The sequence below is a fragment of the Cuculus canorus genome, chromosome 1, assembly GCF_017976375.1.
Source record: "Cuculus canorus isolate bCucCan1 chromosome 1, bCucCan1.pri, whole genome shotgun sequence".
Taxonomy (NCBI): Eukaryota; Metazoa; Chordata; class Aves; order Cuculiformes; family Cuculidae; genus Cuculus; species Cuculus canorus.
In genome coordinates this window covers 4,518,956-4,543,922 of record NC_071401.1, presented here as the reverse complement: position 1 = coordinate 4,543,922, position 24,967 = coordinate 4,518,956, and the positions used below count along the sequence as shown (strand labels likewise).

Sequence of the window (24,967 nt, the reverse complement as noted above, 5' to 3'; positions counted from 1 at the left end):
AGCAGCCCTGCAGAGAAGGACTTGGGGGTGCTGGTCGATGAGAAGCTCGACATGAGCTGACAATGTGTACTCACAGCCCAGAAGGCCAAATGTATCCTGGGCTGCATCAAGAGAAGTGTGGCCAGCAGGTCAAGGGAGGTGATTCTGCCCCTCTATTCCCCTCTTGTGAGACCTCATCTGGAGTATTGTGTCCAGTTCTGGAATCCTCAACATAAGAAAGATATGGAACTGTTGAAATGGTCCAGAGGAGGGCTACAAAGATGATTGAAGGGCTGAAGCACCTCCCATACGAGGAGGATAGGCTGAGAGAGCTGGGGTTGTTCAGCCTGGAGAACAGAAGGCTCCAAGGAGACCTTAGAGCAACCCCCCAGTACCTTAAGGGGCTACAAGAAAGCTGGGGAGGGACTTTTTACAAAGGCTTGTAGTGAAAGGACTCAGGTCAATGGCTATAAACCCAGGGAGGGGCAGATTTAGACTACATATAAGGAGGAATTTCTTCACGATTGGAGTGGTGAGACACTGGCACAGGTTGCCCAGGGCAGTTGTGTCTGCCCCATCCGTGGAGGTGTTCAAGGCCAGGTTGGATGGGGGCTTGGGCAGCCTGGTCTGGTGGAATGTGTCCCTGCCTATGGCAAGGGGCTGAAACTAGATGAGCTTTAAGGTCCCTTCCTACGCAAACTGTTCTGTGATTCTATAAGCCAATGTTTCCTCACTGTGGTTGAGGTGAATCTCTCCCTGAAATAACTGAAGTACCTCAAGTAGCTCAGTATCCACTTCCCTGTGTAATAACTTGAAAGTAGCACTACAAAAATACCAGCTGCTGAAAAAAAAAGCCTAAGTATCAAAGCTTTTATTTTTCGACAAAGCTGAAATTAGACCTGCTCCAGTAATAAGACTTGTCACAAAGACCCATGGATTCATAAATCCTGAATGAGGACAGAGTACGGGATCTGTCCCATGGATCAGAAAAACTGTGCGATGTTAAGACGTTAAAACACAGTGGCCTGATTTCCTGGCAGTGCAGAACGCAGTCAGTAGGTTATGCTGAGCTGCTTTATCTGAGGATCCGAGCTCGCATCTCCTTATACACAAAAATATTCCTCACTCCTCTGCCATATCTACTTATAATATTAACTGCACCCCTTTCTATTATTCTATTATTTAGCCTCTTTTGTCTTCAAAAGAAATTAAATATTGATTAAAATATTGCACCATTTTTTTGGCCAGCCTGGATTTGATGCGAACTGTGGATTTAATAAAACTACATCACTTTATGCTAAACTAAATAACAAAATTGCAGAAGCTGTGAATATGATAGACTGTATTTCACCTATTTTGGATAGATTAGGCCAAATGGACACTTCATACCAGCAATATTTTCCAGCAATGTCTAATCTCATTAGGCATTCTCAGTACATCCAGAAGAGTAGTGTAAATAAAATGCACTGTTTTCTGATGAGCTTTGATGAGCAGATGTTCGGGGGTTTTGTTGATTCATGTCTGGGATGTTTTTAAAACTTTTCTGCTTGTGTTCCATTTCCTGTTGAAGGAATTCAGAATGACCCTGATGAAAAGGGACAATTGTGACTGTGTCTGCCTGGATGTCGCCCAGGCCAGCAGCTGTGCGGTGGCCACCGCAACGCGCCTGACTTGCGGGAGGAGGAATTATGTAATTTGGCATTTCGGCTACTTGTGAATTCAGCTCTTGGTGCAGACAAAATACTGCACCTCTATGTATTTCCTATTATCACTGTTGTCTGGTAGCCTGGAAGTGCATTTGAGGACACAAGATTAGTGAACCTCTCTTTTTGCTGTTTGGTGAAGTCCATACACATTTTTAGAAGCAATAAAGTAAAGTAAATAAAAACTGGAATTCTTTCCTTTTCTAAACCGTTTTTGGGTTGTTTTCCTTTTTCCTGTTATGTCTTTTGTTTCATTCAAACTGGAGTATTGATGCATTAAAATATATTGATAGCTACTTGTTCAGGCTGAAACCAAAATTACACTTTTTCCTCCACGACAGCCATGGACATAGACTGATTTCAAGTCATATTAATTTATTTTTAAATTTTTTCAAGATAAAACCTGTGACAAACCTTGATCTGTGAATGGTATAAGGCAATGGGATACTCCCAGGTTCTCGAATGTTGTGCAAAGGCTGAAAATGAATCAGGCTTACTGGAATATACTGACAGAACAGGAAAGTGTGAGAAAAAGAGTAGAAGAAAATGGGGGAAAAAGACCCAATGCTAAATTCTCAAAGAGGAAAGAAATGCATAATCGAGCAACTAGATGATCTAGAAGTCCTCCTCTAAGACATTCTATAATTTTATGATTCTGTGAAATAGGGGAAAGTGGAAATTCCGAAGTAGATCCTGAGGTGATCAATGAGATAATGTACTTGAAGATTACAGTGCAGTGGAAATGTATGCAAGAAAATAGATAAAGCGAGTTTTGGGAGACCCTATCAAAAAAGTTTCTCAAGTGACAGAAGATAAAGTTGCTGCAGTTCTATACGCAGCCCAGGATGCAGACATGGGATTCGGAACCCATAGCTGGATATTCCAGTACAGAGGAGAAAAACAGTTCCTCATTTCGCAAGAGAAAAAGAATTTTAAAATGAGAAGGGTACATACACTGTGGCTATTTTGGGGGTGTTTCACAGAATATGTCTTGTGCAGAAAGACACACTTTGTGTGAACGTCACCTTTGGCTTCCCACAGAACCCAGGGTTTTTCCTTCCGCTTCAAGACCAAGAGCATATAGTTATATTATAAAATACCTAGCAGAATGATCTGTTTATTTAAGGAGAAATTTGTTGTAAAATAAATCTAACACAAGGCACAACTACCTTGCTTTTTCCAGGAAGGATCTATTTCAATACAGAGATATCTAAACGCTCTGGCTTTACGAAGTTTACCAACGAAGTAAACTGCTTCCTTTCCACTCAATTTCATTCATACAAATCAAACCGTTTAATAACAAGCATCTACAAACACATTTCTCTGTTATGAGGAACTTCTTTGAACAGGTCACTTACAAAATGTTTCTTATTATCCTTATAAGAATTTTGAGATTTGTTTACTACTGTCCATTTTTTTTTGTAATATGTATCCATACTTTCCATTAGTTTATCAGGTCTTTTTACTCTGAGGTCTCTAATTTAGAGAGGAAAATGAACTCCAATTAGATTTTATGAAATAGAAGTATTTATATGTATTCTCCCACAGTAACAACTGTCCCATGCTGACCTGACTCTCCATTAGGAGAGGTAAGATCTAGGACACAAGTCTTTACTGCCAGGACAGCTTCCTTCTTTTTTCCCAATGATGTGTTAACATAAAATGCATATTTGTTCCACAGAACTAGATTAGAAACCACAGTTTCACACTCAAAACTTGTCTCTTTGGGGACATTTTGTCACTTATCAGGCCCAGATCTTCAAAACTACATCAAATGTTCTTTTTGCCATTTGCAGCCCAAGTCAAACTGGAAAAAAAGTATGCCCCTTGCCCACAGGAAAACATCCTGCAGCATCCAGGTGTGCATTAGTATTAAAACTCACCAAGGTAGTAGTACAAAGGAGGGATTTTGAGTCCTTAGAATTGAAGGACCCTTTGGTAATTCTCTTTCCAATTGCAAAATGCTAAATACCTCAAACATTCACTGTAATTTTGGCAACAGAAGCATCTCTTAATGCTATTATCTGTAAATCCTAGTGCAGGAAATTCCCTGTACAGAGGCAGAAATAGCATCTGTACTACTGTGATAAGTAGTCAATCATTTTAAAAAGATCTCTACACTTCCACCTCTCCTTTTAGAATTGACCAAAGACAAATTATTGGTATAAATATGTATGCAAATAGGATTCAGCTGTAATTAAGGAGGGAAATGCCTAAAAGATACTCCATTTACTGGCAAAATGCATATGAAAATAGTGAAAATCTGAATACATTGGAACACGATTCTTCCCAGAAACAGAAAACGTAGTCCTAAAGTTATAGATTGCATAGGGGATGCAATGACAGATCAATCAGCTGAATTAAGAACATGCAACTCCAGAAATACACACACAGATTTACTTCACAACATACTCCAATGCTAAATTACCTCTACTGATCGCTGCAACTCCAGAGAAATAATTTGTACTACATAAGGGATAAATGTCTCACAAAATATGACAAGGAATGACCATGAAAAATTAAATTAGTCTAATACAGTTTGATTATTTTTTTAAACAATAAAAGCATAAACAATAGAATAGTAGGTTTTGATATTTGTAAGTCTATATTTTGTTTATTTATTTTGATTTTTTAAAAGCCTGCTTTATAGTGTATTAAAACTTGGAACATTCATCCACACATAGATAATGCTTTCAAAAGACAAGCTAATTTTTCTAACTAAAAAATGCATTTAGAAACAAATTGGCACAAGTATTTGTTTCACATTCAGTATTAAATTGGCACTATGTCTGGTCTCTGGCAGCATTGACTATACTCCCCTTTGTTTGCTACCACTCCGTGCTCCAGCGCTGAAGCCAACACCTGTGGCTGCATAAAAGGCTATGTACAGCAGCTGCGGGACTCAGATGTCCACACTGAAATAAATTTCTAAAGCATAAGCATTCGGATGTGCGGCTAGCTTCCTCGTCTGAGTCTTTTCAAGGCCTTCTTTGGAGGTGTACACTGCTGGATGTTGTATCTATCAACTGTCTGCAGTGCTATTGCTGAGCAATGTGTAGTGGTAACCTAGGACAGCCTCATACTTAGAAAAGATGCTCTTGGTTATGCTGATGTAAGGCTACCACAGTCTCTTCACTGAAGACAGTTTCTGGCTGGTTTTGTCAATCGTGATACCACTGATATAAATATATGTAAGGAAGGGCAGAGTCTGTCTTGAAGATTAATATAAAAGCTAAATATCGGTAAACCACAACACAAATTTCTGCTTAAAATTCCTGTTCTCTGGAAGTAATTTATGTAATCTATGGAAAAGATGAATGTAAGTCCCTTTAGTATGTATATAAATAACTTCCTGTTATTTGCAATCAAGAATCATAAAATCAGTTTTACAGCATTTTTTACAGAAATACAGTTCCTAACATACAGTAAACAGACTTTAAATTGAAGTTCATCATAATGAGGAATAGGAAATCATCACTGCCTGTTGCTGGTATTACTGTGTCAGAAATGCTTATGCCTTATCTATACAGGGCAAGTGTCTAAAATTGCTACTCAGAGCAATATGTACTCACATACTGAGGCACAGCACCTACTCAGAAACATGCTCAGACTTGCTACTTGCAACTCAAAAGAGCAACTGAACTTCACCGTGCAGACAATCTAGAGTAAAAATGCCAATACAGGACGTGGCTTTTTTCAGAAAAACTGCTATACTATGAAGTCACTTCCTTTCTCAACTGCAGTAAAACATCCTAGCGTGGAACAGATCTTAAATAAATGAAACCAGATATTCAGAATAACAGAGTGCACTCTCCTGATCTCCAGTAAACACAAAATTTGAATAACAAATAACATGTTTCCATTTAAAAGAATGTGTTACATATGCAGGTAACAGCAAATTGAATGTTTGTGCCAAGTTCTATAAATGGAATCGCTCTGATACTATTAGAACAAGCGACTGGAAGTAGCAAAGTTATTTACATTAGGATATTGGAATCTAAAAGCATATAGAAGCTACAGGCATACTCTTAAGTTACACATGTGCAAACCTAAGATAAATGTTTCTGAGAAAAGAACTTAGCTCTACAGCACTGTCACAAAAAAAAAAAAAAAGTCTCTAAAAGAGCAAAGCTGATTCACTGGCATTGCAACTTCAAAAGCAATACTTAAAATTATCACTAATCTCCTGTCTTCTCCATGGCATTCACTAAACCAGAATAAAGGAAAACAAATTCTTCAGATCAGGAATATTATGGGCAGCAGCTTATTTCATGTTTTCTGATCGATATATTTCTATGGCATTTGCGTATTAGCTGTGCTGTATATTTGGGGTGTTTAAATTAGATGTCCAAAACACTCACAAAAGTTCTGATGCAGCTTAGTTTGATCCACATCTCACAGGGAATAGCAAAGTCAAGAGACTTGTCTGTATACTCGATGATCAGGTTTTGATTTCCATACTCGTATTCTCTATTAATTCCAACCTTGACAAAATAGTCTCAATCAACATTAGGAGTACTTTTATTTAATAAAGCAGTCTGAAAGCTCTTGAAAGTTTTTCATATGTAGTGAATCCTGAGTTCATTATACGATGGCCATACTGGTTGACCATTATTGCTTCTCTTTGGTAGCAAGGCAATGGAAAAACAGAAAGTCACAGTATCATTATTTATACTGATAGTAGCTGCATCTTACTGTCACATGTGGATTTACTACCTATACTTTCAGGCTGTTATCACCTGCTGAGATGATTAAGACAAGGTGGTGTGTTGCTGGAATAATTATTAATGAAGTAACACTGGCAAAACAAAATGGATAAAGCATATTGTTATATTCCACTAGACCCATGCAATTAATTGTTACTGAGTATTGGCAGCAGCAGATCATAAGAAGGAGGTTGAAAAGCTTTTCTACAGTTTACTGTGCTCACTGAAATTTGATAAAACAACTTTCCCTCTGTTTTTTGTATATCAGGTCAAACTGGCCTGTACAAAATTACAAGACAACTTTGGTAAACAGCAAACACAGTGGTAGTTGGACGCCAATACATAGGACAAGATCCTCTGCCCATGTAGAGTGTTGGCAGAAGACAAACAGGTTTTTTACCAAATCTTGTGACGATTTTTTTGTGCTCACCTACAGCATACCATCCTATTCCTGGGAAGTATTTGGGCTACTGAAACTCCAAACCAGTTTGACCATTGGACCAGATGAACTATTTTGATATATTGGAACTATTTTTGCAGCTGACAGGGTAAAAGCACTGATGATTTTGATCTCAGCAATTATAAAGATACAAAATACACCAAAGCTAAAACTTACAAGCCAGATGTTAGAGTAGTCTAATAAACTCTATGAGATGAGATACTGGATGCTGTTTGTTTTCTGGAATACATCATATCAATATATTTGCAATGCCATCTTTGTTAACAAAGGTTTGGTACCTAACTGCATGATGCAGGTAAGAACCTTTCATTTTTAGTGGATAGAGCCATGAAGTCCTGTTTCTCTTTTGTTCTTGGACAGTTTGCCAAAGGTCAATAGGATGAGAAATGCTTATTTTGGGAATCCTCCCAAATTCTTCCTGGTGATCGTAATGACAAAAGGACCCACAACCAAGCAGATCACTGCAACTGAACAAAGTCAGACTTCCAGCATAATTTTCTTTATGATCCAGCACATAACTGTTGTTTCTCAGGCTTACCTGAAACAATCTGCGACATTCTAGCAGTTTAAGGTAAGAGTAATATAGGTCTGGGCTTAATAGCCTTATGCAGAAAATTAATAACGAGCACTTGGCTGCAAAACCTTTTAGTTTTTTGGCAGTACTGTGGTCTAAGCTCATTGTCATCACTGTTAGCAACACTTGGTCCTTGAAGCCTATTTCACAACTAAGAGCCTTGACTCAATATTTTTATGCAGATAATACACGTAGGCTATATTTCTGTATTACTACTGGGTTCAGTATGTCTACCTCTTTCAACTGAGCTAACTATTGAAATAACTTTCCAACTTGCAATTACATTCTTTCTCTTTTCGTTATTAAAACATTGACAAATTTGTTCAGGAGTGCAGTAAAAATATCAAGTAAAGCTTGATGTAGGGCCAACTGCTGCAGTTCCTAAACGCCCAGCTAACAATAACTTAGCTTAAGGAGTACCATATTATAATTATAGTCCTTCAACATGATTTTACAGTGTTTTTATCTAAGTCACTTACAATGTTTTTGATCTGATTTTTGAATAATAGAGCATACTAAATGTTTCACAAAGGCTATATATATAATTGAATAGTAATAATATATTATTGAAGGTTGCTCCATAGTAGAAAATTATCTTTTCATTGTCCCAAGTACTGCAAAGAAGCCATTCCCAGTTTCCTAAAGGAATAATGAAAATTACATGAATGTAAATCCTGAGGAAATCTACGAGATCACCTGAGGCAGAACATAGCAAAGCAGATCACCACTGCAGATATTTTCCAATCTCTTCTTTAAAACTTGCAGTGGTAAGAATCCTCACCAATCTTTGATCCTCGACAGACCTAGAACAAAAGACCTCGGTTCCTGAAGGTTTTTCTCACAGGTCTTGAGGATTATAATTTATTTATTCAATATTCTTTCTCTCCTCTGGAGCCTTGAAACAGTACCATTCCAGCAGCAGATGCCTGATCCTTGTCCCATCCTCATACCAAATGCCTGTGATACAGCTGTGAACAGTACTCAGTGCTTTCAAAGGGCAAGGAAAAAGTGGTGGGACACAGTGTTGCCATCATCATCTCCCCTGTGTCTCTTATTCACATAATTCCTTTCCACTTCCTCAGTTTACTGGAAATTTTTATCTTTTCTGTTGCAGTGGAAATCCCAACATGTGACACAGCGTGGCATGTGAAACTGGGTGCCTGCTAAGGACCTGAGAACTAAGACCTAAGGACTGTCTTTGGCCAGTCTTGCCAAAGACAGAAAGACTGGGGCTTTCTGGCTTTTGAAACCCCTATTTCCCATCCCTGGCACTGCTGCTGAGGAGTAGAGAACTGTTGCCAGGCACACAGCCCCAGAAGACGTGACTCCCCAGTCAATTAGGACTGATCACAGATCAAACTCCACTAGGGAATAAAGCAGGATCCCATCAGAGACCCCCTTTGATTGGTTCTCCTTGGAACAGTGGGAGTGTGGCTAGAAAACTCTCCCCTCGAGATTGGAATGCCACCCAAGGAAACTTTCTGGGACTGAGTATCCTCACTCTCCATTCAGTGAGTGATTATTTCTTCTTGATATATCCTTGAGTAAGCCCTTGCACCTCTGGGTAACTGATTCTATCTTCTAGTACCTTTGAGAGAGTTATTTCCTTTTGTTCGTTAGTGATTGCACATATTTTAAGTTATCCTCCTAAAGGGTTCTCCACAAACCCCAGAAATCCTTAACATTTGTGTAGCAATATTCCTGACTGACATCTGAACCTGTGGTTTATTTTGTTCATCGCGGTGCTAAGTAAATCCTTATTATTTTCAGTGACAGATTGTCTGTTTTGCACGTGCCTCCACAACACGCAGCAGCACAGCCAGCTGAGAGAGAGCAATATTCAGCTTTCATTTCTCACACATGACATTCTTTTTTTCTAAATTTCAAAATAACATTTACTTTACTGGAAAGTTTCTAGACTTAGATAATCCTTATGGCTCACCACGACACCTGAAATATTTCTCATGATCACAGAATCATAAAACTGTGGAATGGTTTGGGTTGGAAGGGACCTTAAAGATCATTAGTTCTGAATCCTGTGCAACGGGGAGGGACACCTTCCACTAGACCAGGCTGCTCAAGGCTCCATCCAACCTGGCCTTGAACACCTCTAATGAATGGGATTCCATGACTTCTCTGGGCAACCTCTTCCACTACCTTATCTAATCTAAATCTACCCTCTTTCAGCCTACAACCTCATCCCAATATAAAGCCCTCCCCACGTTTCCTGCAGGTCCCCTTTAAATACCGGAAGGCCATTACAAGGTCTCCCTGGAACCTTCTCTTCTCTAGGCTTAACAGGCCAACTCTCTCAGCCTGTCCTCATAAGGGAGGTCCTCCAGCCCTCTGATCATCTTCATGGCCCTCCTCTGGATTCACTCTAACAGGTCCATGTCTTTCCTGTGTTGAGGACATGGCTTGGTACCCAGGCTGGGTACGCACAAAAGCTGTTCTTTCTGCTATCAAAAGTCGTACTGGATATTCACTAGACCAGAGCAAAGACAAATCCATTGCACTTCACCTGAGACCTCTTCTTTCTTTTAAAATGTGTCCTTATGAAAAATTTTGGGGCAATGGTATCTAATTTTCAAGACCCCATGCTATAGCTGAATCTTTATTTTCTAATTTTCTGGGAGAACATCAGGCATGAGGCAATATCACTAGAGTTACTTAGCATGGATACAACAAACCTTCCGCTTACTGCTGACCCAGCTACTCTGCCAAAGGAGGAATTTAGATTAGCCTCATAAACTGATTGCAAATAACCAGTTTCATCATATCCCTCAAAACAAGAAGGAGAGCTATGCATTTGCTATAGCTTTCTTTGCCTTCCCCATACATCTGGGGCTCACCTATCCTCCACAAGTCCTCAAAGACAAAAGCTTGGAGTTTGCTGCTCTGTGTTCTGTAAGATTAATTTGAACAGGCCACCAGGACTTATGTAACCCTTCTGCCAGGTTTAGATTGCCATAGAACAGACCAGTTCCAACTTTAGAGGGGTTGCTATAAAACCACTATCCAGAAATGTGGGAAAATTAAATTTATCTTGTGCACAGCAAGCTGATTTTCCTCACCTGCAACCACGACTGAGTTGGTTTAATGAAGAATATGTAATTACAAGGAGTAAAAGAAAAAAAACAACAAACCATCAACAAGGTACATAAACAGACTGACACACAATGCCTGATTTCTAAAGAACTATAACTATTTTACAGTTCTTGCCTCTGGTGAGCCAACTGCTAGGCCAGCTGGTAGCTCTACCCCTCCTGCTAGCGCTCTTTAGTCACAGTCAGGGACTGAAAAATCTTGTTAGGAAACATGGTTGAATTCAAATGGCTGCTGAACTTATATGAAAGCAGTTTCCAGCTTGCTAGCTGCCGTCCTCCCCGGTGTCCCATGCTGTTCTGAAGCTCCTCCAACACCCTCTGCCCTGGCACCCCTCAGCTGTGGGTAATCCCTGCAGTTTTACTAGCAACTTTGGTCATTCCAGCTCTCAGTAAGGCTGCAGACAGTGTGGAAAACTAATACCAACCTCTTGTATGCTTGCACCTCTCAAGTCTGTATTGGATATTTGGAAAAATTTCTTCACCAAAAGTGCTGTCAAGCATGGGAACAGGCTGCCCAGGGAAGTGACACTATCCCTGGAGGTATTTAAAAGACATCTAGATGTGGTGTTTACATTATATGGTTTAGCAGTGAACCTGGCAGGATTAGATTTACGATTGGACTCATTGATCTTAAGGGTCTTTTCCAACCTAAATGACTCCATGAGTCTGTTAATAAACATCTTCTCACAGGTCCAGCCTTCTTCTGTAGTTTCAGGGTCCAAATTTTGCTTTCTAGTGCTAGAAAAAATCTTTGTCCACTAGTCAAATCATACTGTAGGCATAGCCGCTCCATGTCAAAAATCCCATAAATTTGTAGATGCACAGCTCCACTTGATTGTATATCTCTTTTTAAGAGAAATACAACTCAATCACAATAAAACAGCATATATAAACTAAATATTCTCCCTATTCATTTCATCCTTACACTTAAGTCCCTTTAGAGGTGACATCAAATATTAACTAAGCATTTCACCTCTGCTCGACTTTCCTTTCCTCTGGACATCTCAGGCAGACATGGTTTTCATTTCATCCCTTTCCCATTATGCTTTGTGCATCTCGGGCAAGTGTTCTTCAGCCTGCTCTTTCCCTGTCCTGTCTGTGTTACTGGTACTTTGCTATTAATATTAATTGTTTTAAGCACCAGGTCATAATTAAACCTTTTTATGGAAGGAGTATATAGGAAAGGAGAAAGTATTGAAACTGAGGCTTTAGCCTTCTGTGTAACCCTTTACTTGCTCACTTTCCCTGTAAAATAATGAGCTGAATTTTCCTTCATCTTTCTCTTACGTCTAATATCCTTTGCAAAACCTGTTCTCCTTTCCTGTAACGTACCCTGCTAGATGCAATTCATTTTTATCTTTGCCTTTCTTCTTAGTATCTTCATCCCGTCACAGGACAGTGATTTTCCTGACCGCAAGTTTGGCAGCACATCAAAAAGGGAGATTGAACATAATAGCTGAAGGCATCAGCTCATCAGAGTTTGTGAGCCCTAAGACTAGTCCATGGCGTAATCCCAAGTGTAGTGCGTTGAATGACTTGGAGAAGTGACAAGAGTGCATTGTTGACCTCAACTGAAATGCTAACGTAGATGGCCCGAGTAGCAAAGATTCTGCAGGGAGCCGAGGAGATGTCAAAGAGATGAACGGAGTGATATAGCAGAAAAAATTACTTTAATAATAGGATTTAATTGTTCAATCCCCAAGAGAAAGCAGCACTTGACCTGCATGCAACAGAACCAAGAAGTAAGCAAGATGGAAAGGCCAGGAAAGCCTATCTGAAAATAACACACATCTGCCCACCACAGCATATCACCACTTCTGCTGAAGGCTTTCCTATTATTCTGTCATACTGACCTCTGTCAAGGACTTGTCTTTTACAACACTGATAGCTGTTAAATGCTGCCTTCTTCACAAACACCTACTGTGTCTGGCTAGAATCTATGCTTATTGCTTATCTTCCCCTGTAAGAGTTCACTTATAGCTTCCCGGTTAAGCTGCAAAGTATACTCACAGGCCCAGTATCAAAACCAAAAGGCTAAGGGAGTTCCCCTTCGTTCAGTCTCATTGGATGGGACTGCTCAGAGAGAGAAAGAAACACCTGGTGCGGATGGAAGGCTCTTTGTCAAAAATCTGGACACGGTTAAGTTCTGGTGTCGCTCATAGAGATCCTATAACTCAACATCAATGATTTTTCCTGATTACATTGATAGTAAGAGATTACACTTATTTTTTTTTCTTATCGTATCTCAGGTCCACATAAAAAAATTCTGTTGAGGAAGGGCAATGAAAATCATACAGCACTGATGTATCTTTACGGTCACCTTAATACCTAAAGATACATTGAATTTTATTTTCTCCTGCATTAAACCGCGTCACAAGTCCTATTCGGAATTTGAGAGATTATCCAATATAGCCCTCCCTGCATTCAAGCTGGCAACTGTCATCTCTTCGTTAGAGAGACAGTGATGAGTTCAGAGTTGCTGAGTTCAATGCCATAAGAATTGTTTATTAACCATACTGTTAGAGTCAACATTCTGAAACTGCCCTTAGTGTGATATTGCATACTTAAAATTGTCATCTCAATCTAATTAAGTGTGTGAATTTAGGTGAGAAAGGTGACTGCAAGTTGTACACTTCTTCTCTTAACAATCTGTTGAACTTGTAGGACCACACCTGTGATTATGTGCTTATTTTCTTGTTACCCATCACAATATCTTGAGTAGGAATACTTTCTAATTTTTTCTCTTTCAGTTATCTAATACACTGTATAAGCTTCCCAGAACTTCCTTTCTGGGTCCAGCAAACATGTTTGTTTTTTTTAGAAAAAAAACAATTATGGAACAATACAAACTATTTCAGTTTGTTCCATTACTCATTTTTATTTAAACTCAGGTATTTAGGCAGCATACCAAGCTAAAAGCTCACTAAAATTTAGTGCTTGTATATATGAGAAAATTGACTCGTACAGCCATAATCAAATAATTAAACAGATTTAGCTAGGTCAGTATAATTTCCTATTTTTACTGCAGATTAATTATACTGGAAGAAAGCCACTTTAATTCCAGAATAGACTGTCCACATGAGGAGTTATATTGAAACAGCTGTAGTAAAATCATCATTTGACTACAGCTATGTCACACACCCTCTGAAAGTGAGCCATCAACATAAAAATCTTGCCTCTTTCACAAAAGCTGAGCCATGTTGGCTTAATCCTTTTCCATAAACAAAGGCAAAGGGCTTTGCCAGCAGAATGATCACGATGTGCATGACAGGAGATTTTTACTTCTCAGTTCAGCACTGAGAGGTGAGGCGCAATGACGCACTTGCAGGTTTTTACCACATAAAAGGTTCTGAGACGCTCTGGGATGTGAAAGGGAGAATGTGGATAGAGTAATGTGCTACATAAAAATGTAGTCCATCACAGAGAGAACTCCAGATGAAAGGAGTAGAAGATGGGCTAGTGCAGCATCCCCTTCCTGGGCTGCTCTATGGATACCTCTTGCCTGGCAGGTATTGCCTCTTACCTCCACTTTTCTGAAGGAGCCTGAGGGCCTCACACTGAGCAAGCCTCTCTCTGCCTTGACCTTCCAAAGCACGGCTGCCCCGAGGGGCTCATTTACATCTCAGCTTACACCAGTGCAAGTGCAGAGACCTGGCTGGTCCTCTCTAATTCTTTGTAGTGTTGTAATTTATGAAGTGAGTTGAAGAGTAAAAAGAGCTGAAAAATTCTGCCTAGTGAACTGCGTCTTCGTTTTACTAACGCTTTTAGTATTCTAGACTTAAAGCACAAGCTTCGGCTGCTCTATTACATACTATGTGCATCCAGTATCCAATATCTGCACGTGAAGGAATTCTTCCTTCAACCACACGACTACTCAGTCAGAGGTGTTTCACCTAAAAGGCCTTTAAAACTTGACTCCCCAAGCCCTCAAATATGATATAAAAATGCAAAGTTCTTGCACAAGTCATTTGAAATAAAAAACCCAAGAAAACTGGGGTCGCAACTCACCGCGATCTGTGTCATAGAGGAAGACAAAGCGGTTCCATTCATAATGATCCAGCAAGCTCAAGAGGGCTCCCCGCAGAGATGGCCGCAGCTGCAGCACAAACTGACTCTCACCCTCTGTGGGGAAACTTGGCGTGATGAGGGAGATGTGCAAGGCGCTGCAGAATGAGGTCAAGGTATGTACTGATCTCTTATCATATAGTCCAAAAATGGCAAAAACTCCTCTAGAATACTGGGAGCAAACTGTAAGAAAAACAACAAAACACAGAATTTAGCTAGTGACAAAAATCTGTAAACACACCCTTACACATTCCAACATCTTCAGATTTTTAATTTGAATATTTCCATTTCTGTCTGCATAGTTAAATTCAGTTTTCAAAAATTGTTTCATACTGGAAATCAATAAATAAATAGCTAAAAAACATTTTGTCACTTTTGGATCCTATTCAGAGAACATTAAATTATGTATAGTGGTTTTACTCTAAAATAAAATATTAAATTAATAACACGCATTTTTGCATACCAATGAAAAGTCAACATATGCTGTTTGAACGATAGTTCTGCATCTTATTAGTCATCGATGATTTCCATTACCTTAAAGAGAGAAATGTTCCCATTTTAACGTGAAAACTATCACAAAAAATGTTACTGACTTCATAAGTGAAATTTGGACATTTTCAATAGTAACAACATAGAACCTATACTGCCTTTTAAGAAGGGAGTCCTTGTGCTACATTAAAACTCTACTACAGGCACTGAGCAAAGACCTATGTCATGAATAATCTCCTTACTTTAAGACGGCTGCTGAAGGAAAGCATAGCAAGTAAATGTGACCAGACCTTTGCCCAAACCCTTTTATTTCTAGTTGAAATCAACCTCAAAACCAGAAAAAAAATGACCTAAATATATATTCTGAGTTTTGATTTGCTGTTGGAGTATCTTAAGACACAGAGAAAGACTTTTATTGATTTCAGTAGACTAGATAAGGGCTTTACTAATCTATGCACATAAAAGCATGCATAAGGATATTTTCTTGAGAAAAGTCTGCTAGCAACTCATAAAGGGTCCAATGAAAAAATCCCACTTTTTTTTGAAGTACAAGCCAACTTATTAGAAAATGGTGATCATTAATCAATCATTACCTATTCCAGAATGATAGAGAATGGAGAAAGAAATAGTCAGTTATTGGATCATTGTACGCAATTTCTCTTAGGTATGTATCTGCCTATGCTCTCATGTTCTAGACCCTCCCTCCTAACAACCCATTCTTACCTGTAGCCTGAACATCAGAAAACCTAAGTCACAACCTTTTAAGCAGATGATGGCCTCCTTTCTTCTAGCTTGGAGGTCACAGTCATCCTATGACAGCAGCACAGGCAAGGTACAGCATACACACTTAGCAAATGGGTTGATTCAAATCTGTTCAGCTTTAATTCTTTCTTATTGTGTTACAAATGTTGTATTTTTCTCCTTAGAGTTGGGTGATTTATGCAGTTCTGATGCCGTAACTGGAATAAGTGGCTTGAGGTACTTGTCCCATTATTAAAACCCTCGAACTAAGGATTTTTATAGCCAGATTTCAGAAAAGTAAACTGACACGTTTATAACAGAATTTCAGTTGAAGGCTTTCTGCTTCTTTTTACACTACTTCCCCATCTCTACAGTGAAATGCTTCTGCTATGATATCCTAAGATCACATTGTGTTTTTCTAAATCTGCACCTCGGTGATGGCTGATGATCATCTTGGGATTGAAAGTGTGATCTTTCTTCCTCCTGGGTCATTTTCAAATGACGAGTTTCTGCTTTTAGCATGAGATTATATCTTTATTAGTCACCGTTACTCGTCTTTATTATGTCATATCTATTAGTGTACTTCTTAAAATTATTTACTTTCACAGTTACATTCTTAGCGTGCTCTGAACTTCTATTGATGTCTGTATCCACCTCGCCAACAAATTCCATTAGGGTACTGCGATGTTTTAGCTCTATGTCTACTGTAAAATTGGTCTTTTAGTAATTTCCTCAAGCCTGGTACCTCCTCTTCCACCAGCATTAGTTGCCATCTTCCCCTTAGTTTCATGCCTACCTTCTAATTCTCCTGTTTGTCTCTATTTTCATAAATCCCTCCTCTCATGAGCACGTTTACTTCACTTCATTCTCTTGGCAACTGGAAGATATGTATTAATCCCATGCTTTCTGCCTTAATAATCTCTGGTTGTATTTTATGCCATCTTGTGTCTACAGCCATAGTTTAAAGCTTTCTTTTCATCAAAATCTGTTTGATAACTTTACAGTCTATTGATGTTAAGCAGCTAGGTCCATGGTTGAAAGATTCCATGTCCCTCTTTAAAACTAGGTATTATATTTCCTATTCATTGATTGTATATATTACAACTCGTTCAATGTGTCTACTAAGAAGCAATTGTTATTGCATCTGCCCTTCAGTAAACCAATTCTTTAAGAATCACAGAAGAAAGAGGCGATTTCCCTATTCCCATTAGCCATTACACCTCTTTTAAGGTCAACATCCTCGAGTGAAAATCGATGTGTAGTATCCATTAGCTTTATGTCTCTAACCAGATTTCCCTGTTTTTCCATCCCATCATCAATATATAACAGTGTCAATTATTTTCCCATTTCCTGTCTTCATATTTAAAGATGTAAATGACCTTCTACCGTTGTTTTAATGTCCTTTGCAAGTTTCAGCTTTCACTGCCTGCCCTAGGCTCTCATTTCTGCAACAAATGTCCTCTATACCTCCTGATTTCTTCAACATAATCTTTCTTACTAATAACCCTTTTAAAACACTTGTTTCTTACATCTTTTCTGTGTAATCATTCATTCAGTCCTGGAGTCACATCCTGCATGTTATTTTCCCCTGCAAAGGGATTTCTCAGTGTTTACAAGTGCTTCTTTGAGGAAATGGCAGGCTCCTCTGTTTTCAAACATGGTCCAGTTAACCTTGAAAAAGTTAACTGAAAAAGTGGAATATAAACTTTGTGTACCTAAGAGGTAGTGACTGAACGTGTTTTCTGTTTAGAGCAGAGCCTTGTTAAGGCCCTTCATTTCCTTACTTCGTTGCAGTTTTACATGGGCAAAGGGTACTTCTCGTAACACATGGTCCATATGGTAGAATTCTATGTGATGAAAAAATAGAGGAATCAACGTCAAACTGTGAAATTGTAAACTTAGTGGATTTAAACCTCAGAGTCATACTCAGGATGGAGAAAATAAAAGAGAGGGAAAAGTGTCAAACTTAAAATTTCATTAAATAACATATGACCCTAAAATATAACACTTCTTAGTATAAATAACCGAATCATAATTCTCCATGTTTTCAAAGTAAACTCTCCTTGCCACAGCCTAGATTCAAATGCAATAAAGCATTACCGGAGTGTCATTAAAGTTCTGAAGTAACCAAGCCAAGAAATCATGAACTACTATACTAGAGATTGAGACTGGGAAGTTGCTGAATAGTGTCCTTCTTTGCCCCTTGATAAGAGAAAATGCTATAATGAAGGTTATGAGATTTTTTTTCTTACTCAGTACAATACCCACAGAGAGGAAAAATGCCTGTGATGCTACGGAGATTAGGCTTAAACATATGCAGACATTCTGCAACACTCCTGAATCAATTTTACAGTAATCAGCAGCAATGACAGAAATCAGCAAAACCATAAGCATTTGCATCCTGACTCACCGCTGTTCTCAGAAAATGCCCCCAGGCAAACATGACTACCTGGATTTCCCAGTTCTTTGTCTATTTCTCTTACACTTCTAAAGGCATTTTACTTATTATAAATGGTCTAAATTATGCTCGATAAAACACAATCTCATATTAGCGTTCTAAAAAAATTTTGTTCAAGCTATTTTCCTCCATAAATATAAAGCAGTGACAAGTGCACTTTCAGAAGTATACTTTGAAATATGTTGAACAATAATTTTGTCTCTAAACCGGACATCTCTTCACAGCTGACAACTTACTTCCAGTATTACATATATGATTTTCTCTTGCAAATTTTGCGATGCCATCAGTCTCACCAGATATAAAATGAATGTGGAGGTCAGACTACAGACAAGGCATTGCAATATATCTTTGATAGCCAAGATATTGTTATTGCAGTAGCTATAATATGAATTAGATATGTTATATTCTAGCAGACTGAACTACGTGATAGCACTATCACTTTAAAAGAATAGGCAACTGACAGGACCTTCAAGTTAAAAAAAAGAAATCATAATGCTAAAATGGCAAAAGTTATACATTACAGGTTTTACTGAGACACACGGTCAAGCCACACACAATCTTCTTTCTCTGTGAAAGAAAGACTTTCCCAAAGTCCTTGTTACTGTTCTAAAGACAAATCCCACACTTTAAACACAAATCTTTTCCTCTAAAACAAAAATTCAAAAAAAAAAAATCCCCAACATCTTCTTACTCACTGATTTCCAGAAGTTATACAAATATAATTTAAACCCTCTAAACAGGGACAGGGGAAGTCAGAGTCCAAATACAGCAGCAACCATAACCATGAAAATAACACAGAATAGGTCAGTATTTTTACGAAACAAAGTCTGATAAGTAGAACACAGCTGGTCTGCCAACAGCATTAGTTTTGATCAGCAGCCTATATTATTACCTATACCATATAGTTAGGACTCTGGAAGACCCACAGTCTAACACAGATGTAACATGGTAGATCTTGCCTCAGAAGCATGACTCACAGACCCTGAGTCTTTCAGGACTAAAGCTCTGGAACAAGCATTTTTAAATGTTTTTCAATAGGTTTAAGGTTCCTACATTGGAAGCAGCTGTCAGTTACAGAAATATTTACAGGTCCACTGATCTGCCATAAACTCACAAACCATGGAAAGCACCAAAATTGAAATACTCAGAGCAGTTTGTTTTATGGAAGTTTTCCAGATGTGAGGCTTCCCAGGGAGGTGGTTGAATTACCGTCCCTGGAGGTATTTAAAAGATGGGTAGACAAGGTGCTCAAGGACATGGTTTAGTGGCAGATAGGAATGGTTGGACTTGATGATCCAAGAGGTCTTTTCCAACCTGGTGATTCTATGATTCTATGATTCTATGACAATCTTTCATTGCTGTCTCTCCACTTCCTCCTATGCCTTGGAGATTCAAATAGAGACTGGGGGTTGCGGTCAGTCCATAACAACTTGCCTCTGCTGCTCCTTCTGCCTCATGCTGTTCCTCTAATCTGGCATGGGTTGTCCCCATGGGATACAGTCTTCAAAAACTGCTCCAATATAGGTCCTTCCCATGACTTTCAGTTCTTCAAGAACTGCTACACAGCAGGAACTCTCCATCAGGTACAGTCCTTCGAGAAAAGGTTATTCCAGCATGGGTTCTCCACAGGCTACAGTTTATGCTGGAAAACATGCTCCTGTGAGTGCTCTTCTCCATGTGACACAGCTCTGGCCACAGGCCAGCTCTGGTGTGGGCTCTCCACAGACTCACAGGTCTCCACAGCTACCTGCTGCAGCAGAGGGTCCTTCATCAACTGCAGGTGGATTTCTGCCTCACTGTAGTCCTCCATGGGCTGCAGGGGGAAAGCCTATGTCACTGTGGTCTCCACAGGCTGCAGAAGAATCTTTGCTCCATCACTGAAGCACTTCCTCTCCTTCCTTCTCCACCCACCTTGGTGTCTGCATGCACGCACTTTTTCTCTCACATTTTCTCATTCTCCCCTCTCACTCCTATGCTGTATTTTTCACCCTTTCTTAAATATATTATCACAGAGACACCACAGTATTTCTAAAGGGCTCAACTTTGGCCAGTGGTGGGTCTGGTTTGGAGCTGGCTGAAAACTGGCTGTGTCTGATATGGGGGTGGCTCCTTGCATCTTCTCACAGAGGATCACTGCAGCTTCCCCCGCCAGCTAAAACCTGTCTACCAGTAAGCCAATACACCTGGTAAACTCTAGGCAGAAGTAAATTTCAAAAATATACATAAGGAGTTACATATCCTTGCCACCACAATAGTATTTGAAGGCTTTCCTTTGAGGTGTGCCTGCAACGCCGTCCATGTCCTCATGGATCACAGCCACATACTCTATTTTGTTCGGCTGCTGTGCAACTGCATTTACCAGCACTAATGTAAAAGTACTGGGCAAATTTTTTCAACCTAAATAGCTCCTTCCAAGAGAACAGCCTAACCATATGGAGATGCAAGCCCTACAAGTGAGATGAAGCACAGAAGGGAGAATCATTTAATCCAAATAAGGCCCAGCCTCCCAAGGTCAAATGATTTATCAACTTACATGCGTGAAAGCTCCAACATCTGAGATAAGATTAAGTGATATTTCTAAAAGAGCTTTGAGATTAGAGTTTCCTCTTAAAATGTCAAAGCACATTTCTGTCCATTTTGCACAGAACATCTCAAACCTCTCTTTCTCCTCTGTGTTCCCTGATCCACATCCTCCAGATCCCTCCACTGAGCTTCGCTTCCTGGAAGAGCACACAAGGCTCTAGAATTACAAGACAAGTGATCTAAACTCATTCCCATGCAGTTTTCCACTATCCTGCACTCAAATAGAGTACAAATTTTATACAAACATGATCGTCCTCTGGGTTGTGTTTGAGACTGCTGATTTTATACTAAATTATGCTGTTGCATTAAGAAAAATTCCCAGCACTGAGACCAACTTAATGAGATATCTTCATGAATTAAATCAGTGATATAAGATGACAGATAGGATTATAAAAGAGAAAACAGTGTTACATAAAGTGGGTAGATAAAAACGTTATACATGTATTAGGACCAGTTTACTACTTTCTTAAGAATTGTCTTGGATAGAAAAGGATGTTTCTAAATGTTGCCATCAAAAAAAAAAAAGGAGGAAAGGGAAACAAGGAGATTCTTGCAAATTATGTGGTTAGATTTTTTTTGTGTCCAATGGAACGAGCACCCATCACAACCTCATTCATTTTCTATTTATAAACCCTGCACTCTATAAATCATCATCTACCCTTGCCTTTTGACCACAAATTTCTTCAAGCAAAACAAATACGTTTCCCTGTGTTCAAGAGGCATGCATCACACTTGGAGTAGCATCATGGAAATAACTGGAAATAATATCACTTCAACAGTTTTACTAAAATCAGTTTATCGCTCTACCATTTAATAACAGTATTAATGATGGAGGTGGACAAAAAGAGACTAAATTAATATCTTTAAGTTTAAAAAAAAATCACAAACATTACTCTCTCAAATATTTATTCCTTTCAAACATTCATCCTCTTACGACGCAATTGTGTAGTGAGAGGTCTGGCATGTTGGGCACTGAACCTCTGAAACCACATTCATACTCTGCGGCAAATCACTTCACATTTCCATGTCTCACTTCTCAATGTTTCAACTATCTGGTCTATTTTGGACAACAAACACTTGACAGGAAGGCCAGTCTCCTATTAGATGTCTGTAGAAACTTTAGCACAATGGTCCAGTGGTCTCATTTGTAGCTTTGATAGTGCTACCCCAATGTGGATAAACATTACACATAATGGACATTTATCTTATAGTAAAGCTTTATCTATAGCAAATTCTGGAACCCTACAAACACATAAGCACTTGTCCTAAAGGTCAGTGTGTTTAGTTGTACGCATAAAAATTAAGCACATACTAAAGAGTGTGCAAGACTATTTAACTGCAGATCAGCAGATGGATCCATCTAACTTGAAGCACAGAAAATTCACAAGTGTCTTTTACATTTAACCCACCACAATGGGTTACTTCTAGTGCTCTGGAAGTGACTTGCCAACACACCTAAAAATACTCTCCTAAGAACAATGAAAACCTTGGTTTAATTCGTTAGATCAAACGGTAATTTGGGAAATGCCATTTTGTTTGTGCAACTGCAGATGTGAGAACATATTGCAAAGCATGATACAAACTTGCTACAATTTAATTAATACTGAAGTTTCCAGAAACAACTTTTTGTAAATTGTCTCTGAAAGACTTGTGCTCAAAGTCAATTCCTGAAGCAACAGTAGAAAGTGGCAGTGCATTTCTTCAGTATTGAATGCAAAATAGGATTGATTTAGGTTAACTAACATGTACCATATTTTCTTCTTTTAAAATCAGTTTGAGTATTGTAATATAGTATTTTGTGTGCGATGCCTTATATCAGATCACTAAGTTACAGAACATTAACTTTAGAGGGTTACCCTGATAGATGCCCAAAATAACAGAAAAGAGAAGGACTTAGAAACCAGGCAAGATTGACTGGTAGATCCAACTGCTAAAGTCTTCCTCATGCTTCATATGGAACAAGCTTTACTCTTCACAAATTAAGACACTGATTAAAGTTTCCTCAAATCCCGAAAGAATCTGCGAAAGGACGGCATGTGTCTTTGTATCTATATGTGCACGCAGGGAGAGTGGAAGGGAGTGTCTCACCTGATTCTTGCCACCTGAAAGTTAGGGATTTAAATACCTTTTTTTTTTTTTTTTTTTTTTTAATTTCTGCTTATCTCCAACCCAGAAAAAGGTATATTCAGAAGATAGATCATCCCAGCTTAAGATAAGTAATAAATTAAGTGTAATGAGGCATCCACTACGTATCTATTCTGGCTGTAAAAGAAGACTACGCAACTATTAAAAGACTTGGCACCTACATTAAGATAGCCACATTTAAAAATTGTTTAAAAAGTCTCGCGTCAGGAAAAGTATCTGTGTTTCTTTCTCCTGTCTGTCCCTAGATTCAATGCAATCTGGAGCTGCCCTTCTCTGAGGCCCTTCTCAAACAACAGGCACAGATCCCTCCCAGCCTGGGCTTGCAGATACAGACCATGTATCTCCATTTTCCAGAAAAGTGCTGAAAATTCTCCCTTCTTGATGGAGAACACAAAGCAGCTTGGCCATACATTTCTATGAGGAAACCTGCTTTAATCTTTAAGCACTTTCCATCTGAAAACTTCTGCAACACTAAAGTATTTTACTTTCATTAATACATAATTCCAAATAATTTAAATCCAGTGAAACATTTTTACACAACAAGAAAACTTTTTCCACTGGGTTTATTTATAAAATTTCTCTTTCCTCTGTGCCCTGGCTAATCTCTTTGATAGAACCCTCCTCATGAATTTCACATTTGCTGAATGCTAACAAATCTTTTCTCATTTTTAAAAGTATTTTACAGCTCTCTCTGCAATAAATTATCCAGTCTTTGTGCCTTTGTCCTTCAGCTCTGTGCACTCCATGGATCTGGTATTTATAGCTGTCTGGCAATGCACGTACACGTGCATTTCCCTAACTCTGCCAAACCTTTCTCTTTGAATGCTCTCCCACAGAGAATCCACACGCAGTATTTACCTTTCGTAGTCATATGAATGAGAATCCACATTGGTACAGAAGTTCTTTTTTGACTGTTTTTAAAAACTGATGAAAGTATCAGTAACACCTGAGACTGTCAGGCTTTTGAAAATCACAGAAGTTTTTCAAACAGTTAAACGTGAAGAGTTTGGCAGACGGGCCCCATGAAGCTGGCAGGTTTTCTCAAGGACAAAATGTCTATAGTTATATTTCCCTCTCCCCACCCTGCCTTCAGGATAGAAGCTTAGAAAGGCAAAAGAGATTTCATGGAAATTAGGGGCTTTCTATGATGGGGTAACCACACCAGTGGGCATAGGAAACCCAAGAGATGTGATCTATCTCAGCTTCTGTAAAGCCTTTGACATGGTCCTCAAAAACATCCTTCTCTCTAAATTGGAGAGATATGGATTTGATGGGTGGACTGTTTGTTGGATAAGAAATTGCTTAGGTATCTACATTCAGAGAGTAGCGGTCAACGGCTCGATGTCCAGATGGAGATCCACGACAAGTGGTGTCCCGCAGGGAAGAGGGGCAAATTTAGACTAGATATAAGGAGGCATTTCTTCACGATGAGAGTGGTGAGGCACTGGCACAGGTTGCCCAGGGAAGTTGTGGCTGCCCCATCCCTGGAGGTGTTCAAGGCCAGGCTGGATGGGGCCTTGGGCAGCCTGATCTGGTGGGACATGTCCCTGCCCATGGCAGGGAGTTGGAATTGGATGATCTTTAAGGTCCCTTCCAACCCAAACTATTCTATGATTTGATGATTCTATGAAATTGGACTGTAATATTATAAAAAACTGGTATATGGAATCAATGGTAAAACTCCCAATTGAGCTTAACGTTTCAACTTGGATACTCATGTGGTGGCTAGGGATCTTCTTGCAAAATCATACCGCTTCTTCAGCTTTCTAGCTCAGAGAACGCTGATCCTCATTAGATATACAGCTAGAGAAATCATGTTCTGTAACTCATCTAGACTGCCTGTGTGATTAAACATTTTTTGCTTCTGTGATTAAACATTTTTCTTCTGTTCTTGGATTGATTCATTTCCTTGTGAGACACATTATTTCTTTCAGTTCTTTCAGCCAAATATTCATTG

General features: G+C 39.0%; 1 protein-coding gene across 11 annotated transcripts in view; it reads right to left on the bottom strand.

Moving 5' to 3' along the window:
* Nucleotides 1-24,967, bottom strand: part of GRIA4 (glutamate ionotropic receptor AMPA type subunit 4) — a 242,939-nt gene that overhangs the window by 145,148 nt on the left and 72,824 nt on the right. For all 11 annotated transcript variants that reach the window (XR_008449533.1, XM_054064344.1, XM_054064340.1 and 8 more), the window contains one exon: nt 14,538-14,777. Coding sequence is in view for 8 of the 11 variants with exons in the window: in XM_054064344.1 (XP_053920319.1) it covers nt 14,538-14,777 (240 nt within the window). In the remaining 3 variants the exon portion in view is untranslated. The remainder of the gene's footprint in view (nt 1-14,537; nt 14,778-24,967) is intronic.